Raw genomic sequence first — 16,785 nt, 5'->3', positions numbered from 1 at the left:
GGGTATGGCAGCTCACTCCAGTTGTTCTTCCCTGGAGAATTCCATGGACAGAGGAGCCTGGTGGGCTACAGTCCTTGGGATTGAGAAAGAATCAGTCACAATCGAGTGACTAACACTTTCATAACATTCAGTATGTGCTAGGTACTGTTTTAAGTACTCTATGTATATATTCAAACATTTTCATCCCTACAACAACCTATAAGGTATTGCTGTCATTATCCCCATTTTAGGATAAGCAAAGGGAGGCATTGAGAGTTTAGATAACGTGCCTGAGTCATGCAGAGAGTAGATGGCGTTTAGTGGGGTTTTAAATCCACCTGGTTTGGCTGCAGGGTCCACATTCATAATCTCTGACCTCTATTGCATTATACGGTGAGAAAAGCAGGATATATGTGATTTACTGTAAATTCCTTCTGAACTGATCGTATCTGTCCACCTGTCTCTCCTAATGGTTAAGGACTGTTTTAGGACTCTACCTTTCTAGGTGAATGAATGATGCCATTGTTACCTTTGGAAAAATGTATAAGTAATTTGGAGAAAATCAACTTGAAAAGTGCAGGGCTCTGATGGATCCTCCAACACTTGTTACTCGTGAATATTGGATTAAGTAAAACATATCTGCCATTATCATGTATGGAAAACCTTTTATATAAATGGCCTTACTCTTTTGATGTTGAGGATATAAATTTTTAGACATGAAAATAAGCATCCTTAATTTTCATTTTTTAGTGTATTTTTTAAAAAAAGATACACAAATAAATTAGTTTGAAGATATTTAATTTGTCAAAATCAAAGAATGCATGGAAATTGAATCTCATATCTGAGGTGCATCTTAAAAAATGTTGGATATTAAATTTAAATTAAATTTACCCAATGTCTCTTAATGGTTTGGGTGATATATTCTTTCATCTCAATGACCCAACTTCAGCTGTCATCACTCAGGTTCAGTATCTGGATAATCATACATCTTTCAGGTAGGTTGGCTGTCACATTCTCTTTCTTTCCCTTTTTGACGCTGGCAGTAGTTGATGAGGTTTGAATTACTGCCCCAGGGTAATAGCCAAGACGAGCATAGAAAAATCCTTATACCATAATTCAGTTTTAACTTAAATTGTATTAAATATGGACACTCAGCACTTAAAAACTTTGCATTCCGTCTCTTCAGCGTCTGCTACCTAATTACCACCAATACTTCAATTTTCTTGGTCTCAGCTTTTCGTATTTGTGTAATCATGGGGTTAGAATTCTATTTGCCATTTCAATTCTTACATCTTATAATTTTGTTCACTAACCTAAGGTGACTTTTCCCTCTTTATTTGTGGTACTTTATAGCGTGAATACAGAAAAGTAATAGACCATTTCAGATAAGATACTATCCAGAGGTCCTGTGAGAGATGTTGAAGTAGTTCCTCCAAAACAGTAGGTCTTGCTGTGATACAGTTACTACGTTTGCTGCTTGCTAATGATGGATGAAATATCTAATAGCTGCCAAGGCCTGGTTGGCTGTGACAATAACCAGTGAATTGCAGTAACACAGAGCACTCTGTTCATTATTTGCTTGGTATCATATAACTGGTTTTGTTCCATGGTGTAGTCTGCCCAGTGAAGAGCATGAAAAAAGAGCATGGTATGTGATTCAGCCACAAAAAGGAACAAAATGATGCCATTTGCAGCAACATAGATGGGCCTAGAGATTGTTATATTGCGTGGAATAGATCAGACAGAAAAAAAAACAAACAACATATAATATCACATATATTATAAGTGGTCACTTATAATATATGTGATATAATAATATATAATAATAATATAATATATAAGTGATATAATATTACTTATATGTATAATCTAAAGAAATGGTTATAAGAACCTACCTGTAAAACAGAAATAGAGTTACAGATGTAGATAATAAACTTATGGTTACCGGAGGTGGGGGGGCGGGGAAGGGGAGGAGGGAAAAATTGGGAGGTTGGGACTGACATATACACACTACTATTTATAAAATGAAGAACCAACAAGGACCTAGTCTATAGCACAGGGAACTCTACTCAATACTCTGTAATGACCTATATGAGAAAAAAAATCTAAAATGGAGTGGATATATGTGTAAGTATAACTGACTCACTTTGCTGTACACCTGTAACTAACACCATATTGTAAACCAACTATACTCCAATAAAATTTTTTCAAAGAAGAAAAACAATACTGGCTCAACTCCTCCTTACTCTAAACACATTTCAGTGGCAGAAGTAGCGTCAGCATAAGTACCACTATCTTTACCACCGTTGTTTTCATCAACAGTGGACATTTATTCCCCTGAAGAAGGAAATGGCAACCCAGTCCAGTATTCTTGCCTGGAAAATCCCATGGACTGAGGAGCCTGGTGGGCTACAGTCCGTGGGGTCGCAGAGAGGCGGATACGACTGAGCGACCGAGGTGTGTGTGAGATGGACATCCATTCAGAGCACCAGTGGCACGGCCTGAGCCAGCTTTATGGCAGAACAGTGGCATTGGCCAGCTGACACTCACCAACTGTTGGCCACGTGCCAAGCACCATAACATGTCTTTCCTGTGTCGTATATCACACAATCCTCATCACTCTTCGCAGATGAGGAAACAGAGGCACAGTGTTTTTCAAAAATTTTTTTAGTAACTTTCTCAGTGACAGAGTGGCAAAGCTAGAATTCAAACCCAGTTTTGGGGGCTCCAGAGCCTGCAGTTTTAATCACTATGCCATATTGCCCTCCGTATCCTTGAAGGGAGATGCGAGTGAGTCTGTTTGCAATTGAGGAAAATTATTGCATATCAAAGATAGTGTAGCTTTCTTGGCAGTTCAGATTATCAATGTCGTCCAAGATCCAACTCTCTAAAATGAAAAAGAGAAAAAAATGACACTAATTATGTCTAATATATTCTTTTTAAAGGTATTGTATAGTTTTATCATTTTACTGCTTATAATGTTAAAAAAAAAGATTTATTCAGTGGCACTCATCAGAGTGGTAAGGCAGACTTCATTCAGGGCCGTGTGATAGCTGTAGGAACCTCTGCAGTAGTTTTGTAGTAAGGCAGAGAGACTGCGCTCAACTCTGAATAATGCAAAGCAAAGTAGGGATTTATAGCCAAAGAGCACAGGGTGGGGAATCCATAGATAGAAAGTGACTAAAAGGGGACATGAGGACACACAAGGGGCTGATTTTCACCAAGCCACCCTAACAGGAGTTTTTCTTCCTTGATATGGCTGTACCAGGTCTTAGCATGGGCTCTCAGTTGCAGCATGTGGGATCTAGTTCCCTGACCAGGGGATGAACTCTGGCCCCCTGCATTGTGAGCACAGAGTCTTAACCACTGGACAACCAGGGAAGTCCCCCTAACAAGACTCTTGCTAAAGGCCTGTCAGAGGTGATCAGGTATCACCTGGGCAGTGATGAAGGGTAAGGAAAAAAGATGATCAAATACTGAGAATGGGGGCGGGGGGCTCAGTTCTGGATAAACTGAACTTCAACAGGATTCTTACTAGAACTGAACTTTATAAAAAAGGTCATGGGAGCCCAAGGCTTAGTCAAAAGAGAACTCAGAAGAGCAAGACCAGAGTTTGGTCCAAGACAGAATGTTTTCCAGGGTTCGGTCCAAGTCAGAATGTTTTCCAGTAGACAGTATGGTTTTCTTTCTTGCTTTGATGACTTGTCATTTGATGCCGTGTATGACCAGGAAGATAACATCAAATTATACTCAAATTCTTATCGGAAAATTCTCTTAACAATAACCTTTAAAGTATGATTTCCAGAAAATGCATTTGTCATAGTTCAGATTCTTGATTACAGTCTCTATATGTGTGGGAAAATGTAAGTTATTCAATTTGCTTGCTAAGAAATAGTTTTTGCCACTTCCTTGATGCTGTTGGATCATCTTTCTCCCCTCTTGGGATAAGAGGAGAACCAGATAATAAGAGGCAGTTAAATAGCACGTGAATTTGCTGCCATTTATAGAACTATCATTTCATTACACTTTGAACAGATCTCTGTTTATTGGCTTGAGCTTCAGATGAAATTGTTGACCAACATTTAGTGGTCGTGTTTTATCAAAATGCACATCTTTGAACACTGAGAATCTAATCCAGGACAATTAGGTGCTCTCACTAGGAGAGGCATATGGGGACTGAGAAGAACGTTGAGGTGAGATGTTTTACTTCTCCTTTGACCCGTATGGTCTAGGCTGTCCTCACCAGTGGCTGAAGCTCTGGTGCTGCTTAAATATGCTCTCCCCTCACTAGATCTCTTTCCTTCCTCCCACGTATTTGAATCAGTGAGAGGAGAAAGGGTGCAGTTCTAATGTATTAAGTGAAAAGCTAGAAGCAATGTACAAGTAGATGGCTACTGCTCTTTGGCAAGATTACTTTGCAAGAGACTTTCCCTCCAACCTTTACCTGCAGGTGTAGATTTTTATAACTGTATCTTGATAGCAAAAAATAAAAAAGCAACTTAAGAAATAGGGAGCTTCCTATACATTTGCCATTATTCAACTGGGATGTAGGATTTTATGATGTAAGTTGCAACTAAAGATAGCAAGGGAGCCATCTTGTGAAACACTGTTTGAACTGCAGGCTGGTGGCTTCTGGGCCAAGAGGAAAGCTGGTGATAGTAATGGTGAAACAAAAGGTCAAAATTTAATTCTTTTAACCGACGCAATCGTTCTGGTGCTCCTATACATTCTTTCCCAGTCTATGTAAATCAGCAAGTATTGGAGGAATAGTATGTCCAGGGATGGTTCATATTCACTGGTTATTTAACTGAGAAATCCCTTAAGTTTGAGGAATGATACTTCTAGCCTTGATCCTTAATTCTAAATACTTGCTGTAAGCGATTAAATTAATAGTTTAAATTTCAGCCTTAAAGTCTAGTAAGTGTTTAACCTTGTACACATAACTGCAGTAAACCTGTTTGATTCTGAATGAAGATAATTAGCAGTACTTCTCTCATAGGGTTGTGAAAGTTGAATGGAGTGTACACACACGTGAAGCGCCTGGGCTTCCTTGGAGGTTCAGATGGTAAAGAATCTGCCTGCAATGCAGGAGACCTGAGTTCAATCCCTGGATCGAGAAGATCCCCTGGAGAAGGGAATGGCTACCCACTCCAGTATTCTTGACTGGAGAATCCCATGGACGGAGGAGCCTGGCGGGCTACAGTCCATGGGGTTGCAAGTAGAGATGGCTAAGTGACTAACACTTTTACTTTCATGAAGGGACTATCATTGTATCTGTGATGTAGTGAGAGAGAGAAATAGAGTGTGTATGTGTGTCAATAAATGGTCTTAGCCATTATTTTTATCATTGATAATGACAGTTATTTTATTTTTATTTTATTATTTTATTTTTGATAATGAAAATAGAGTAATAAAGTAAAGCCATAGGCTGGTCTAAAAGAGGTACTCTGATCACGGTCATCCTACATACAATTTGCTTCCTAATTTTGCTTTCTTTTCTCCTGAAGAGCCCTACCACACCCCTCCCCCCATATTGAATAGCTTTAGACCCACAAAACCATGCCCATGTCACAGAATGTAAATCAGAATCACATCTGTAGATATTTAAAAATACATGAACTGAATCCCCTCCTCTCCCAGGGGAAGATAAGAATTTAGGTGTTCTGGGGTGGATTTTTGAAATTCCCTCTGTGATTCTGATCTGCACCCTTGGTTTAAAAACAATGACCTAGAAGAACAATGTACTACTTTGTGAAAGTCCTGAAATGAATACTTCTTTTCTCAAAACATTGTTTAATTGTCTCGTAATTAAAATCATATTTTTTCTAGAACTACTGTTTCTTATTCAGTATTCAGTTAGCTTGTCTGTCAGTGCTGTGGGTTTGACTCACTTTTTAAAAATGACCAGGTGTAGGACTTTCCTGGTGGTCCTGTGGTTAAGACTTCACCTCCATTGCAGGGGGTGTGGGTTCGATCCCTGGTGGGGGAACCAAGATCCCACATGCCTTGAGGCCAAAAAAATCAAAACATAAAACAGATGCAATATTGTAACAGGCTCAAAAATGGTCCACGTGAGAAAAAAAATCATTAAAAAACAAATAAATAAAAAAGACCAGGTGTGATTATCATTTCACTTTGTTTTCTGAATAGTTTCCTCTTTTTCTTAGGTTGCTAACAGAGGACACCCCGAATTTACCCTGTTCTTCTTACCCTACCTCCAGTATTTTATCCTTATACCCTACTCTATTGATATTTTTCTGCATCTAAAATAATGTAAGTTGTTTTATATTAAAATACCATTTTAGTTGTTACTTTTAGGGGTTACATTTTAAAAAATACAGTTTGCACAGATATGGAACTCTCTTTTTACTTGTCAGCTCCAAATAAAACTAAAAGGAGTAAAAAAGTACAGTAGAACTATTTAGATCTGAGGATGTCTGTTTAATTAAAATATATTAATAAGACCCATAGATGTTTCTTCTTAATTCAATATATTTTCTTGGGCATCTGCTCTGAGCAGAGCACTACACAGTTTTGTATGTAAAGGAAAGAAAAATATCTCTGCTCCCAAGAAGTTTGTCATCCAGAAGAAAGACAAAAGCATGTAACCAAATGGCAGGAATTCAAGTAAAAGTCATATATAATCCCTGAAAAGGAAATAGCAAGTGTTATGGATGTTCGAAGAAGCAAGATTACAGCTGGCTGAAAGGGAGAGGAATGACCGTATATTGGAAGTGACGTGTGAAGGGGACAGAAAGGACAGAAAAGATTTCAAATCATGATCGAAGGGGCCACATTCGTACCAGTTAGGAGGAGAAAAAAATATAAAACGTGTAAGGAATCAAAAAAGGCGAGCTAAGTATTTTTTCAATGAGTAATGATGACTCTGGTGTTACTGAAGGGAGTACAATTGCATAACAGGGAGTTTGGGGAAATAGGAATGGTGCTTTGTAAGTAAAGGCCTTGGAACAGCTAACGGTTTTACAGATTACGGAGTATAAACACCTAACTCTGCTTTAGGGAGAATGAACTGTGGTGAGATGGGTTTGGTTGAGAAAAGACCACAGTCAGGCTGTTTGGATGGCCTGAGTAGTGGTAGAAGAACCATCGAGAAGCAGAGGTGGAGAATGGAAGGATTGTCATGGACTGGGGATCTGCTTCGTTGCCTGCAGAGCTATATGGCTTTGGGATCTTACGGGATTTAGACTACAATGCATGAAATAGCTAGCTAGTGGGAAGCTACTGTATAATACGGAGAGCCCAACCCAGCCATACATATATATGTTGGCTCTTTTGGTTACACACACATATGGCTGATTCATGTTTTGTGGCAGAAACCAGCATAGCATTGTCAAGCAATTATCCTCTGATTAAAAATCTTTTTAAAATATGGCACGACAAAGTGAGTGAAAATGATAGTTATCTGCTAGTCATCCACTAAGAACAAAATCCTGAATTACCAGAGGGAGGGAAGTTTAACATGCTAATCTGATTATTTTTAAAGGAAATGTACTATTCAGAAGTCAACACAATAAAGAGAAACCTCAACTGACAACTTAGGCACAGAGGAGATTTTGAAGGAATAACGAGAATCAGAAGGATTCCTTTGTGAACATCTTTCCATAACCCCACCATTTCATGAGAGCCACAACAAACCAGCTGTTTGAAGGCATTTTAGGTCTAAGCTCTGAAACTGAATCAAGTATTCTTGAAATCACCAACATTTGAAAAATGGAAACTGCCTGAATAGAAAGAAGAGAGGGCTTGCAGTTTCCTTTCCTGAAAGGGAGTTTCAGGAAGAATATATATATTTCAATTTTTATATTTTAGAATTGAGCTTTGTTTTGTTGCTGTTGTTATTTAAATTTTATCTTGTTTATTATTTGGTCGTATTGTGAGTTCAGCATGCAGGATCTTAGTCCCCCAGCTAGGGATCAAACCCATGCTCCCTTCAGTGGCAGTATGGAGTCTTAATTTAATATTCTTTTGTACTTACTAGATATTTAATTCCACCTACAACTAATATATTTGTCTTCTTTATAATACTCATTCCTTTTATATGTTTACTGTCATTATGCCTGCTAGAACTTTCAGAATAATAAAAAAAAAAAGTAAATTGTGAAATGGACATTTTTCCCCCTGACTGTAAGGGGATTCCTCTTATTGTCCTTTAATATTAAGTATGATATTGAATGTTTTGAGATAGTCACTCTTTGTCACGATAAGAATTATTTTCTGTTTATCACTTTTAAAGAATTATAAGAAATTATACAGATTGTTAATCGGATTGCTTTTTTAAAAGCTGTATAGTAGATATCATGTAGGGCCTTCCCTGGTGGCTCAGATGGTAAAAAATCTGCCTGCAATGCAGGAGCCCTGGGTTGCTTGCCTGGTTGGGAAGATCCCCTGGAGGAGGGGATGGCAGCCCACTGCAGTATTCTTGCCTGGAGAATCCCCATGGACAGAGAAGCCCGGCGGGCTATAGTCCATGGGACTGCAAAGAATTAGACATGACTGAGCGACCAAGCACAGCACAGCACGTATATCATGTAGAGCAAATCTTCCTACCTCATTTCCCCCCAAATATTCTTAGCTATTATTGGTTCTTTACTTTCTTTTATTACTTTTATAAAATTCCATTATTTTGTACTGAAAACTGTTGCAAAATATTTATTGCATCAGGGTCTTTTCCACTGGACCAGTTCTTCCCATCAGGAGCTTCAGCTTCAGCATCAGTCCTTTCAGTGAATATTCAGGACTGATTTCCTTTAGGATGGACTAGTTGGATCTCCTTGCAGTCCAAGGGACTCTCAAAAGTCTTCTCCAACACCATAGTTCAAAGCATTAATTCTTTGGTGCTCAGCTTTCTTTGTAATCCAACTCTCAACATCCATACCTGACTACTGGAAAAACCATAGCTTTGACTATACGGACCTGTATCAGCAAAGTAATGTCTCTGCTCTTTAATGTGCTGTCTAGGTTGGTCATAGCTTTTCTTCCAAGGAGCAAGTGTCTTTTAATTTCATGGCTGCAATCACCATCTGCAGTGATTTTGGAGCCCCCCAAAATAAAATCTGTCACGGTTTCCATTGTTTCTCCATCTATTTGCCATGAAGTGATGGGACTGTATGCCATGATCTTCGTTTTTTGAATGTTGAGTTTTAAGTCAGCTTTTTCACTCTCCTCTTTCCCTTTCATCAAGAGATTGTTTAGTTCCTCTTCACTTTCTCCCATAAGAGTGGTGTCATCTGCATATCTGAGATTATTGATATTTCACCCTGCAATCCTCATTCCAGCTTGTGCTTCACACAGTCTGGCATTTTGCATGATTATTTATTATTAACATATATAAATAATAAATTGATCTCTGTACTCATGGAACTCATAAATGATAAACTCATGAAATAATAAATATATATCTATAATAAATCAATCTCTACACTCATGGAACTGATAGTCAAGTGAGGAATATATATAGATAACAGATATTAAATCAGTTGTTACAAATAATTATATAATTGCAAGTGTGCAAAGTATTTGAAAAGGGTCTTATTTGTTTGTAGTATTAATAAATTCTGTCATAAAAGTGACATGTTCACTTGGAGCTGTTCAGATGGGGGTGGCATATATGGGCCTCCTGTAGGTATCCCACTAACAATGGACCTATGGCAGCTTTCTGCAGAAGGCCCTTCCCTGAAAGTGATGTGAAGGCAAAATGATAGCTGTTCTGATGATATATTCCTATAAATGTCAGCGGTTGGCCTAGAGGCATTGGTTTGGCTTCCATTCAGATCTCTAGCACAGACTATGTACAGTCTCCCAAATTTGGCTCTTATTCTGTACTATATTGGTCAATATTAAGTAGCTGAAAAGGGCGAAGTCCTAAATTGTAGTGTTTGGCAATTTCTGAGGAGTAAATATGTCTATTATAGTTGGTTTCAGACTATCAGTGTGAAGTCAACTGACTTATAGCATTCCTGAGAACTGAACCACTGATCTCTCAAGATAGGGTCAAGATACCGTGGAACCCTTTCCTCCTCCCAGGTCCTGTCCCCTGGTTTCTGCCCCACCCAACCTCTTCCACAGTCAGGCCCCTTCAATCTTCAATCTAGTCTGTTCCCTTAAGCTCTTCGGAAGCTGGATCGACTGCCAGTCCTTTAACTTTGTTGCCAAGCATATGTGATGCTATAAACTGACAGCTGCTCTCCTCAGGCGAAGCATTTTGAGTGTGAACACCTTAATTTAGGAATTACAACAAAACTTAATATTGTTTCTTTTCCATTTTCTTCTTGCCAAAACAGTCTGTTTCACCCTGAGGCAAGGAAGATGCTGCTGACTAACCAAGGGAAAGAGTCAGGAAGTCCAGACAACCACTAAAATTAATCTTTTACAAGCTTGGCACACTGTGTTGCTTAGAGTCAATAAATACTTTTCATAAGTCCATTAATAGTATCAAGTAATTTAACTGGGGTCTACTCATTGCTTGAAATGTGGTAAACGCCTGGAGTGAAGACTGCTCTTCTTTTATGGAAGACAGGGAAGAAAACACGAGGAACATCCCTTGAACAGCCATGTGGTCCTCTCACTCGGGCAAATGTCCGGGGCATTGCTGGCATGTCCTTAATGTCAGAAAACTGCTTGGCGGCTTTGTGTATTCACGCTGGGTGGCTGTGTGAGGGCTTCCACCTCCAAGGCACAGGTTGAGCAGGAGAGATCAGCGTAACGTTATCGAGAGAAGGTTCATGTTTGGAAGATGAAGCAGGAACAGTCATATCAGGCTCCCTCAACCCTACTCCCTTCGTTCTCCCGACTGCCAACTTTGAAGATAATAAGGGTGAAGCGTAGAGATGCCACAGGAACTGGTCTTTGTCTTTTGATCAGTGAAAGGTGGATCAGCTTTCTTTCCATCTAGAATTCTTTGGATTGGGGGCCATCTCATGCGGTGACCTAAACAGGATTTCTGAGGAAATCCTTTGTCCCCTTTTCTGAAGATGTTCTGGTTTCTTCTGGCCGAATCTGTCAGTGATAGATGGAAAGTTGGAGTCTTGTTTCTTATGTCCTTTTAACTCGTGTGGGGCAGATCAAATTGAGCCCTCAGACACTTCAGCTTTTTATTTTTTAAATGGTAGAGCCTATTTTTAGTGATACCCCAGTCAGTATTTGTTTTCGTTGTATCTTTTCTTTCTGATCCTTGATCCTTTCTGGTGGTAGGTTACTTCTCATGGTTGTAACTCTGAAGATGTTTATCCTCTTCTGCAGAAAGAGAAAATGGGATGATGTGGGATAACTCAGATGCTTGGCCCACTTCAGGTCACATGGTTGTTCCTCTGGTGGTGGTGGTGATGGTTCAGTGGCGTGGTCGTGTCCGACTCTTTGCTGCCCCATGGACTGTAGTACCCCAGGCTCCTCTGTTCATCTGGAGAGACAATAGAAAAAGTGTTGGATCTTAGCAGGACTGTGGAATAATCAGAGGATCCAGGTCGAAACAATCCACCCTGCAGTCTCTCTTGTTATTGATATGCTGCTTATTGATGCTAGAATAGAAGACAGGGTTGAGATGGTTGAGTTCCATCTTGGATGGTGTTAAGAAATGCTACTCTTCCAAACAGTCCAGGTTAAACATTCTCCCTAACTTTTGTGATGGCCTTTCCGTCTTCAAATTACCTTGATACAAGACTTCTGGGACTTTTTCACACATGCCCTGGATGCATCTTTGTATATATTGCCCTGATGCTCAGCATTCCAAAGCATTAGTAGACAAGAGCAGATGCAAGGTAAATGCGTAGGAAGGTGAATGAGTTAAATGCGTAGACAGCTTACATCATATTCTCCAAGCAGTCAGTGGGTCTGAGAAGTAGTAAGGCAGCTTTTGAACTGAAGGCTTAAAAAATAAAAAAAGATTTGTCGACTAAAAAAAATGGACAACATAAGAGTTGCAAGTTAAGTTTTATTTGGGGGCAAAATAAGGATGATAGCCTGAGAGACAGCCTTTCAGATAGCTCTGAGAAGCTGCTCCAAAGAGGCAGGGGGGAAGGTCAGTATATATGTGATTTTGGTGAAGGGGGAGTATATGTAATTAAGCACATTATTTATTTTTTTGCAAAAGGTTTCTGCTAGTCACAAGGAGTAGTCATCACCATGAAAGATTTAAGGATTTTAGTGCTTTTCTAGACATGAAAAGATACAAAAATTTGGCTCATAAAATTGGCTCCTGGAAATGTCTGACTATATGCAGACCTGTTCTGCCAGATTTCCCCAGAGCACAGAGCACCTCATTTCTGCTCTCTACTCTGAACTCCTTGCAGGGGATTTTGAAAATCAGCAGTAACAGCTGCACATGATTTAATCCTTGTAAATGTAGATGGCAAGTGCCAATTTATAATTCACAGGGTTGTTAATTTTAAGTTTTCATTTACTGCTTTTTGGTAGATACTTGAATGAAAAAGATTTTTTAAGTTGTTATTAAATGTTTAATAATTTAAGCGTATTTGAATACTCTTAAGGCAATACACACTTAATAAATGGCAGCAAAAGCTTTGTAGTCAACAGCATTGGCAGCATAGAGAGGTGGAAGTAAATTGAATGAAAACATTGACTTTATCGTGTGTGTTACTCCCTCAGTTTTCATCATCTAGTTTAATTGGAACATTAGCTATACTTTGGAGATTGTTAGAGTGCTTGTTTATAAGAAGATTTTACATTAAAAGCTTATGTGGTATAAAGAAATTCTTAATTGGTTGAAATCTAGGATTGATATTTTATAATATTTGGAAATTTTTGAATCAAGTTTGAAGTCATATGTTTTAAACTATTACTCATTTCTAAACAACTGAATTCTTCTTCTTCTTTGTATTTTTAGGATTTGGAAACATTTCACCACGCACAGAAGGGGGGAAGATATTCTGTATCATCTATGCCTTACTGGGAATTCCCCTCTTTGGCTTTCTGTTGGCTGGAGTTGGAGATCAACTAGGGACCATATTTGGAAAAGGAATTGCAAAAGTGGAAGATACATTTATTGTGAGTGTGATAGCCATTTAACTGCATATGTTAATTGTCTCATTTTTCAAAAATATTATAAGTTTTCTGTTCACCTCAGATATAGTTAGATGTAAGCTATTGGGTTTTCTATAACAATTTACATGAGCTTCTTTTTGAAAATAACTCACTGTATAGTTGTTTTTATACTTCTCTGAATGAATACATTAATGAATGAGAAAAAGTGAAATATACAGAAAAGTAGAAATCTGACAGTCCTGGGCTCAAATTCCAGATGGATTGTATCCTGGCTATACTCACTTAAGCTAGTTATTTTACCCTTAAATCTCCATTTTGCCATTTATATGAATAATAGTACTGATGATGAGGCATTACTCTGAGATTTAGAAATATTCTAAGTGAAAGCTTAACATAGCTAGTAAACCTTAGCCCTTTGCTGAATGATTGAATAATATATAGCAAACATGATAAAGGGGATCTTATAACTTATTTTAATAATGTTGCTGATAGAAATTTAACTAAGGTATGTAATTTAGTAGGACCAAAAATAATATAATGAAGATGTGCATGGGCATATGATATTCAGTAGAAAAAATAAAATGAAAATGCTCTTAGAATTTTAAGTGAAAAATAGTAATAATACCATGATGACAAGCTTTTATTCTTGAAAATTATGAATGAAGAAAATAATTGTGTTAGAGAGTCAGATTATAGATGATTTGTTATTTCTGTCACTACTATTATGTTTTATTTATTATTTGATAATATTTTATCTTTTCATAAAAAGTTTGAGTATTTAACTATTGGTGAAATAAGATCACTGAGTGAGGTTTTCAATTGAAATTATAATTCCAGTTTTAACATTAGATATATTTCATATTGGGGCTTCCCTGGTGGCTCAGCGGCATAAAAAATATTCCTGCAATGTAGGTGCCATAGGGGATGTGGGTTTGATCCCTGGTTTGGGAAGATCCCCTGCAGGAGGGCATGCAACCCACTCTAGTATTCTTGCCTGGAGAATGCCAGGGACAGAGCAGCCTGGCGGGCTACAGTCCATAGGATTGCAAAGAGTCAGACACGACTGAAGCGACCTAGCATGCATGCACATGCTTCATATTAAATTCAGAGGTGAAGCAGTGTGGGTCCTCTGAGGGCAGCTCTAGCTTAGAGGTGTTGAAGACTTCTCGTTGTCTACATGTCATGTCTTGTATATTTAGTTGTACAGCTTGAGGTCGCAGAACAGTGAGATGGTTTGTCTAGTTCACATGGAAATCAGCTGTGGACTTTAAGTCTGCTAGTATTCCGCTGTAATCAGTTGAACAATGATGGGGAAATGTGGTGGGAGAAGGGAAAAGTCTCCATGAAGTTAATGATTTTATCAGTTATCAACAGTGGATATTTAATTTATGCTTCAGTTTTCTCAGTTTTCATGAATTTTTAGGTTGTGTTTGGCCCAAAATCAGTTGTTTGCTTGTGGAATAGAAATATTTAAAAAGTAGTTCAGGTAAAGAAAGAATGATGTAAATCTGAAGTTTTGTTCTCTGAGCAAATATTATGTACCTTAGAAAGTATTTTACCTGTTGCAAAGCTATATGAAAGTAAAGTAGCATCATTATTAGCATTGGTTGTTTACAGTTATTCATATTATACCTAATATGTTTAAGTAAAGACAATTGAAAATTAATTATAAAAGAATAAAATACCATTCTCATTTGCTAATTTGCTGATAACAGTGTGTATAGGTTACATGCATAAAATAAATATATAGTAAGAACCTACCGTATCGTTCCGGGAACTCTCCTCAGAGCTTTGTGATGTCCTAAATGTGAAGGAAATCCAAAAAAGAAGCGATATGTGTGTGTGTGTGTGTGCATGTGTGTGCGTGTGCATGTGTGTGTGTATATATATATATATATATATATATATATATATATATAGCTGATTCACATTATTCTACAGTAGAAACTAACATAACATTGTAAAGTGACTATACTCTAATAAAAAATAATTTAAACAGTATATATAGGTTAACTTTGCAGGTACCTCAATAATCGATCTCAGTCAATTTCTCTCTCTCAGTATCTGTCTCTCCCCCGCTCTCTCTCTCACTCTCTCATCCCTAGAAGTGGAATGTTAGTCAAACCAAGATACGAATCATCTCAACAATCATCTTTATTCTGTTTGGCTGTGTACTCTTCGTCGCTCTGCCTGCCATCATATTCAAGCACATAGAAGGCTGGAGTGCCCTGGATGCCATTTATTTTGTGGTTATCACCTTAACCACCATTGGCTTTGGCGACTATGTCGCAGGTAAGTTTTTGAAGAAACATTGCTCTCCTAACCCTTCTCCTTTAGTTAAACTTTTTCTCTTGGGTTTGTAGACAACACAGTGACTGCCTCTGTTTCCCAGGGCTGTCATAGGAAAGTACCACAAACTGGGTACCTTTAAACAAAAGAAATTTATTCTCTTATAGAAGTTCAAAATCAGAGTGCCAGCAGGGGCAGAGTCCCTCTGGGACTGGTAGAATCCTCCCTTCCTTCTCCCCAGCTTCTGGAGGCGGAGAGCATCAGTCCCTGCTGGTCCTCGGGTGGTAGCTGCGTCACTTCATCTCTGCTTTCGTCATCATATCGTGTTCTCCCTGTGTCCCCATGCTGTGACCAAATTTCCCTCTTCTTATAAAGACACAAGTCACATCGGATTAAAAGCCCACTCTACTCCAGTATGAATTCATCATAACTGATTGTATCTGCCAAGGGCCTTATTTCCAAATAAGCTCATGTTTCAAAGTGCCAGGTTTGGGACTTCAACACATATTTTTGGAAAACACAGTTTCATCTGTAACAGTGATGGAGCCAAAAAAAATTAAAAAAAGAGATCATTCCATGACAGTGAAGGTCAGCAAAAGGGTACAGTTGAATATTTATTTTTCATTCTATAAAAGAAATCTAAATTGCTGTCTGTTCAGAGTGTTATGCTGCTAAGTCCCTTCAGTCATGTCAGACTCTGTGCGACCCCATAGACGGCAGCCCACCAGGCTCCCCCGTCCCTGGGATTCTCCAGGCAAGAACACTGGAGTGGGTTGCCATTTCCTTCTCCAATGCAAGAAAGTGAAAATTGAAAGGGAAGTCGCTCAGTTGTGTCCGACTCTTAGCGACCCCATGGACTGCAGCCTACCAGGCTCCTCCATCCATGGGATTTTCCAGGCAAGAGTACTGGAGTGGGTTGCCATTGCCTTCTCCGACCACTCTAATTTCAGAAAGCACTTCAGTTCAGTTCAGTCGCTCAGTTGTGTCCAACTCTTTGCGACCCTATGAATCGCAGCACGCCAGGCCTCCCTGTCCATCACCAACTCCAGAGTTCACTCAAACTCACGACATTGAGTTTGTGATGTCATCCAGCCATCTCATCCTCTGTTGTCCCTTTTTCCTCCTGCCCCCAATCCCTCCCAGCATCAGAGTCTTTTCCAATGAGTCAACTCTTCGCATGAGGTGGCCAAAGTACTGGAGTTTTAGCTTTAGCATCATTCCTTCCAAAGAACACCCAGGACTGATCTCCTTTAAAATGGACTGGTTGGATCTCCTTGTGGTCCATGGGACTCTCAAGAGTCTTCTCCATATATGACCACTGGAAAAACCATAGCCTTGACTAGACGGACCTTGGTTGGCAAAGTAATGTCTCTGCTTTTGAATATGCTATCTAGGTTGGTCATAACTTTCCTTCCGAGGAGTAAGCGTCTTTTAATTTCATGGCTGCAGTCACCATCTGCAGTGATTTTGGAGCCCCCAAAAATAAAGTCTGACACTGTT

The 16,785-nt window shown here is 38.8% G+C and overlaps 1 protein-coding gene across 3 annotated transcripts in view; it reads left to right on the top strand.

Moving 5' to 3' along the window:
• The window catches only part of KCNK2 (potassium two pore domain channel subfamily K member 2), a 233,126-nt gene that overhangs the window by 156,036 nt on the left and 60,305 nt on the right, over positions 1–16,785 (top strand). For all 3 annotated transcript variants that reach the window (XM_069544947.1, XM_069544948.1, XM_069544946.1), the window contains exons 4-5: positions 12,839–12,999; positions 15,102–15,288. In XM_069544947.1, the coding sequence (XP_069401048.1) occupies positions 12,839–12,999; positions 15,102–15,288 (348 nt within the window). The remainder of the gene's footprint in view (positions 1–12,838; positions 13,000–15,101; positions 15,289–16,785) is intronic.

Source organism: Ovis canadensis, chromosome 12 (assembly GCF_042477335.2).
Source record: "Ovis canadensis isolate MfBH-ARS-UI-01 breed Bighorn chromosome 12, ARS-UI_OviCan_v2, whole genome shotgun sequence".
Taxonomy (NCBI): domain Eukaryota; kingdom Metazoa; phylum Chordata; class Mammalia; order Artiodactyla; family Bovidae; genus Ovis; species Ovis canadensis.
This window is presented reverse-complemented; position numbering and strand designations above follow the sequence as displayed.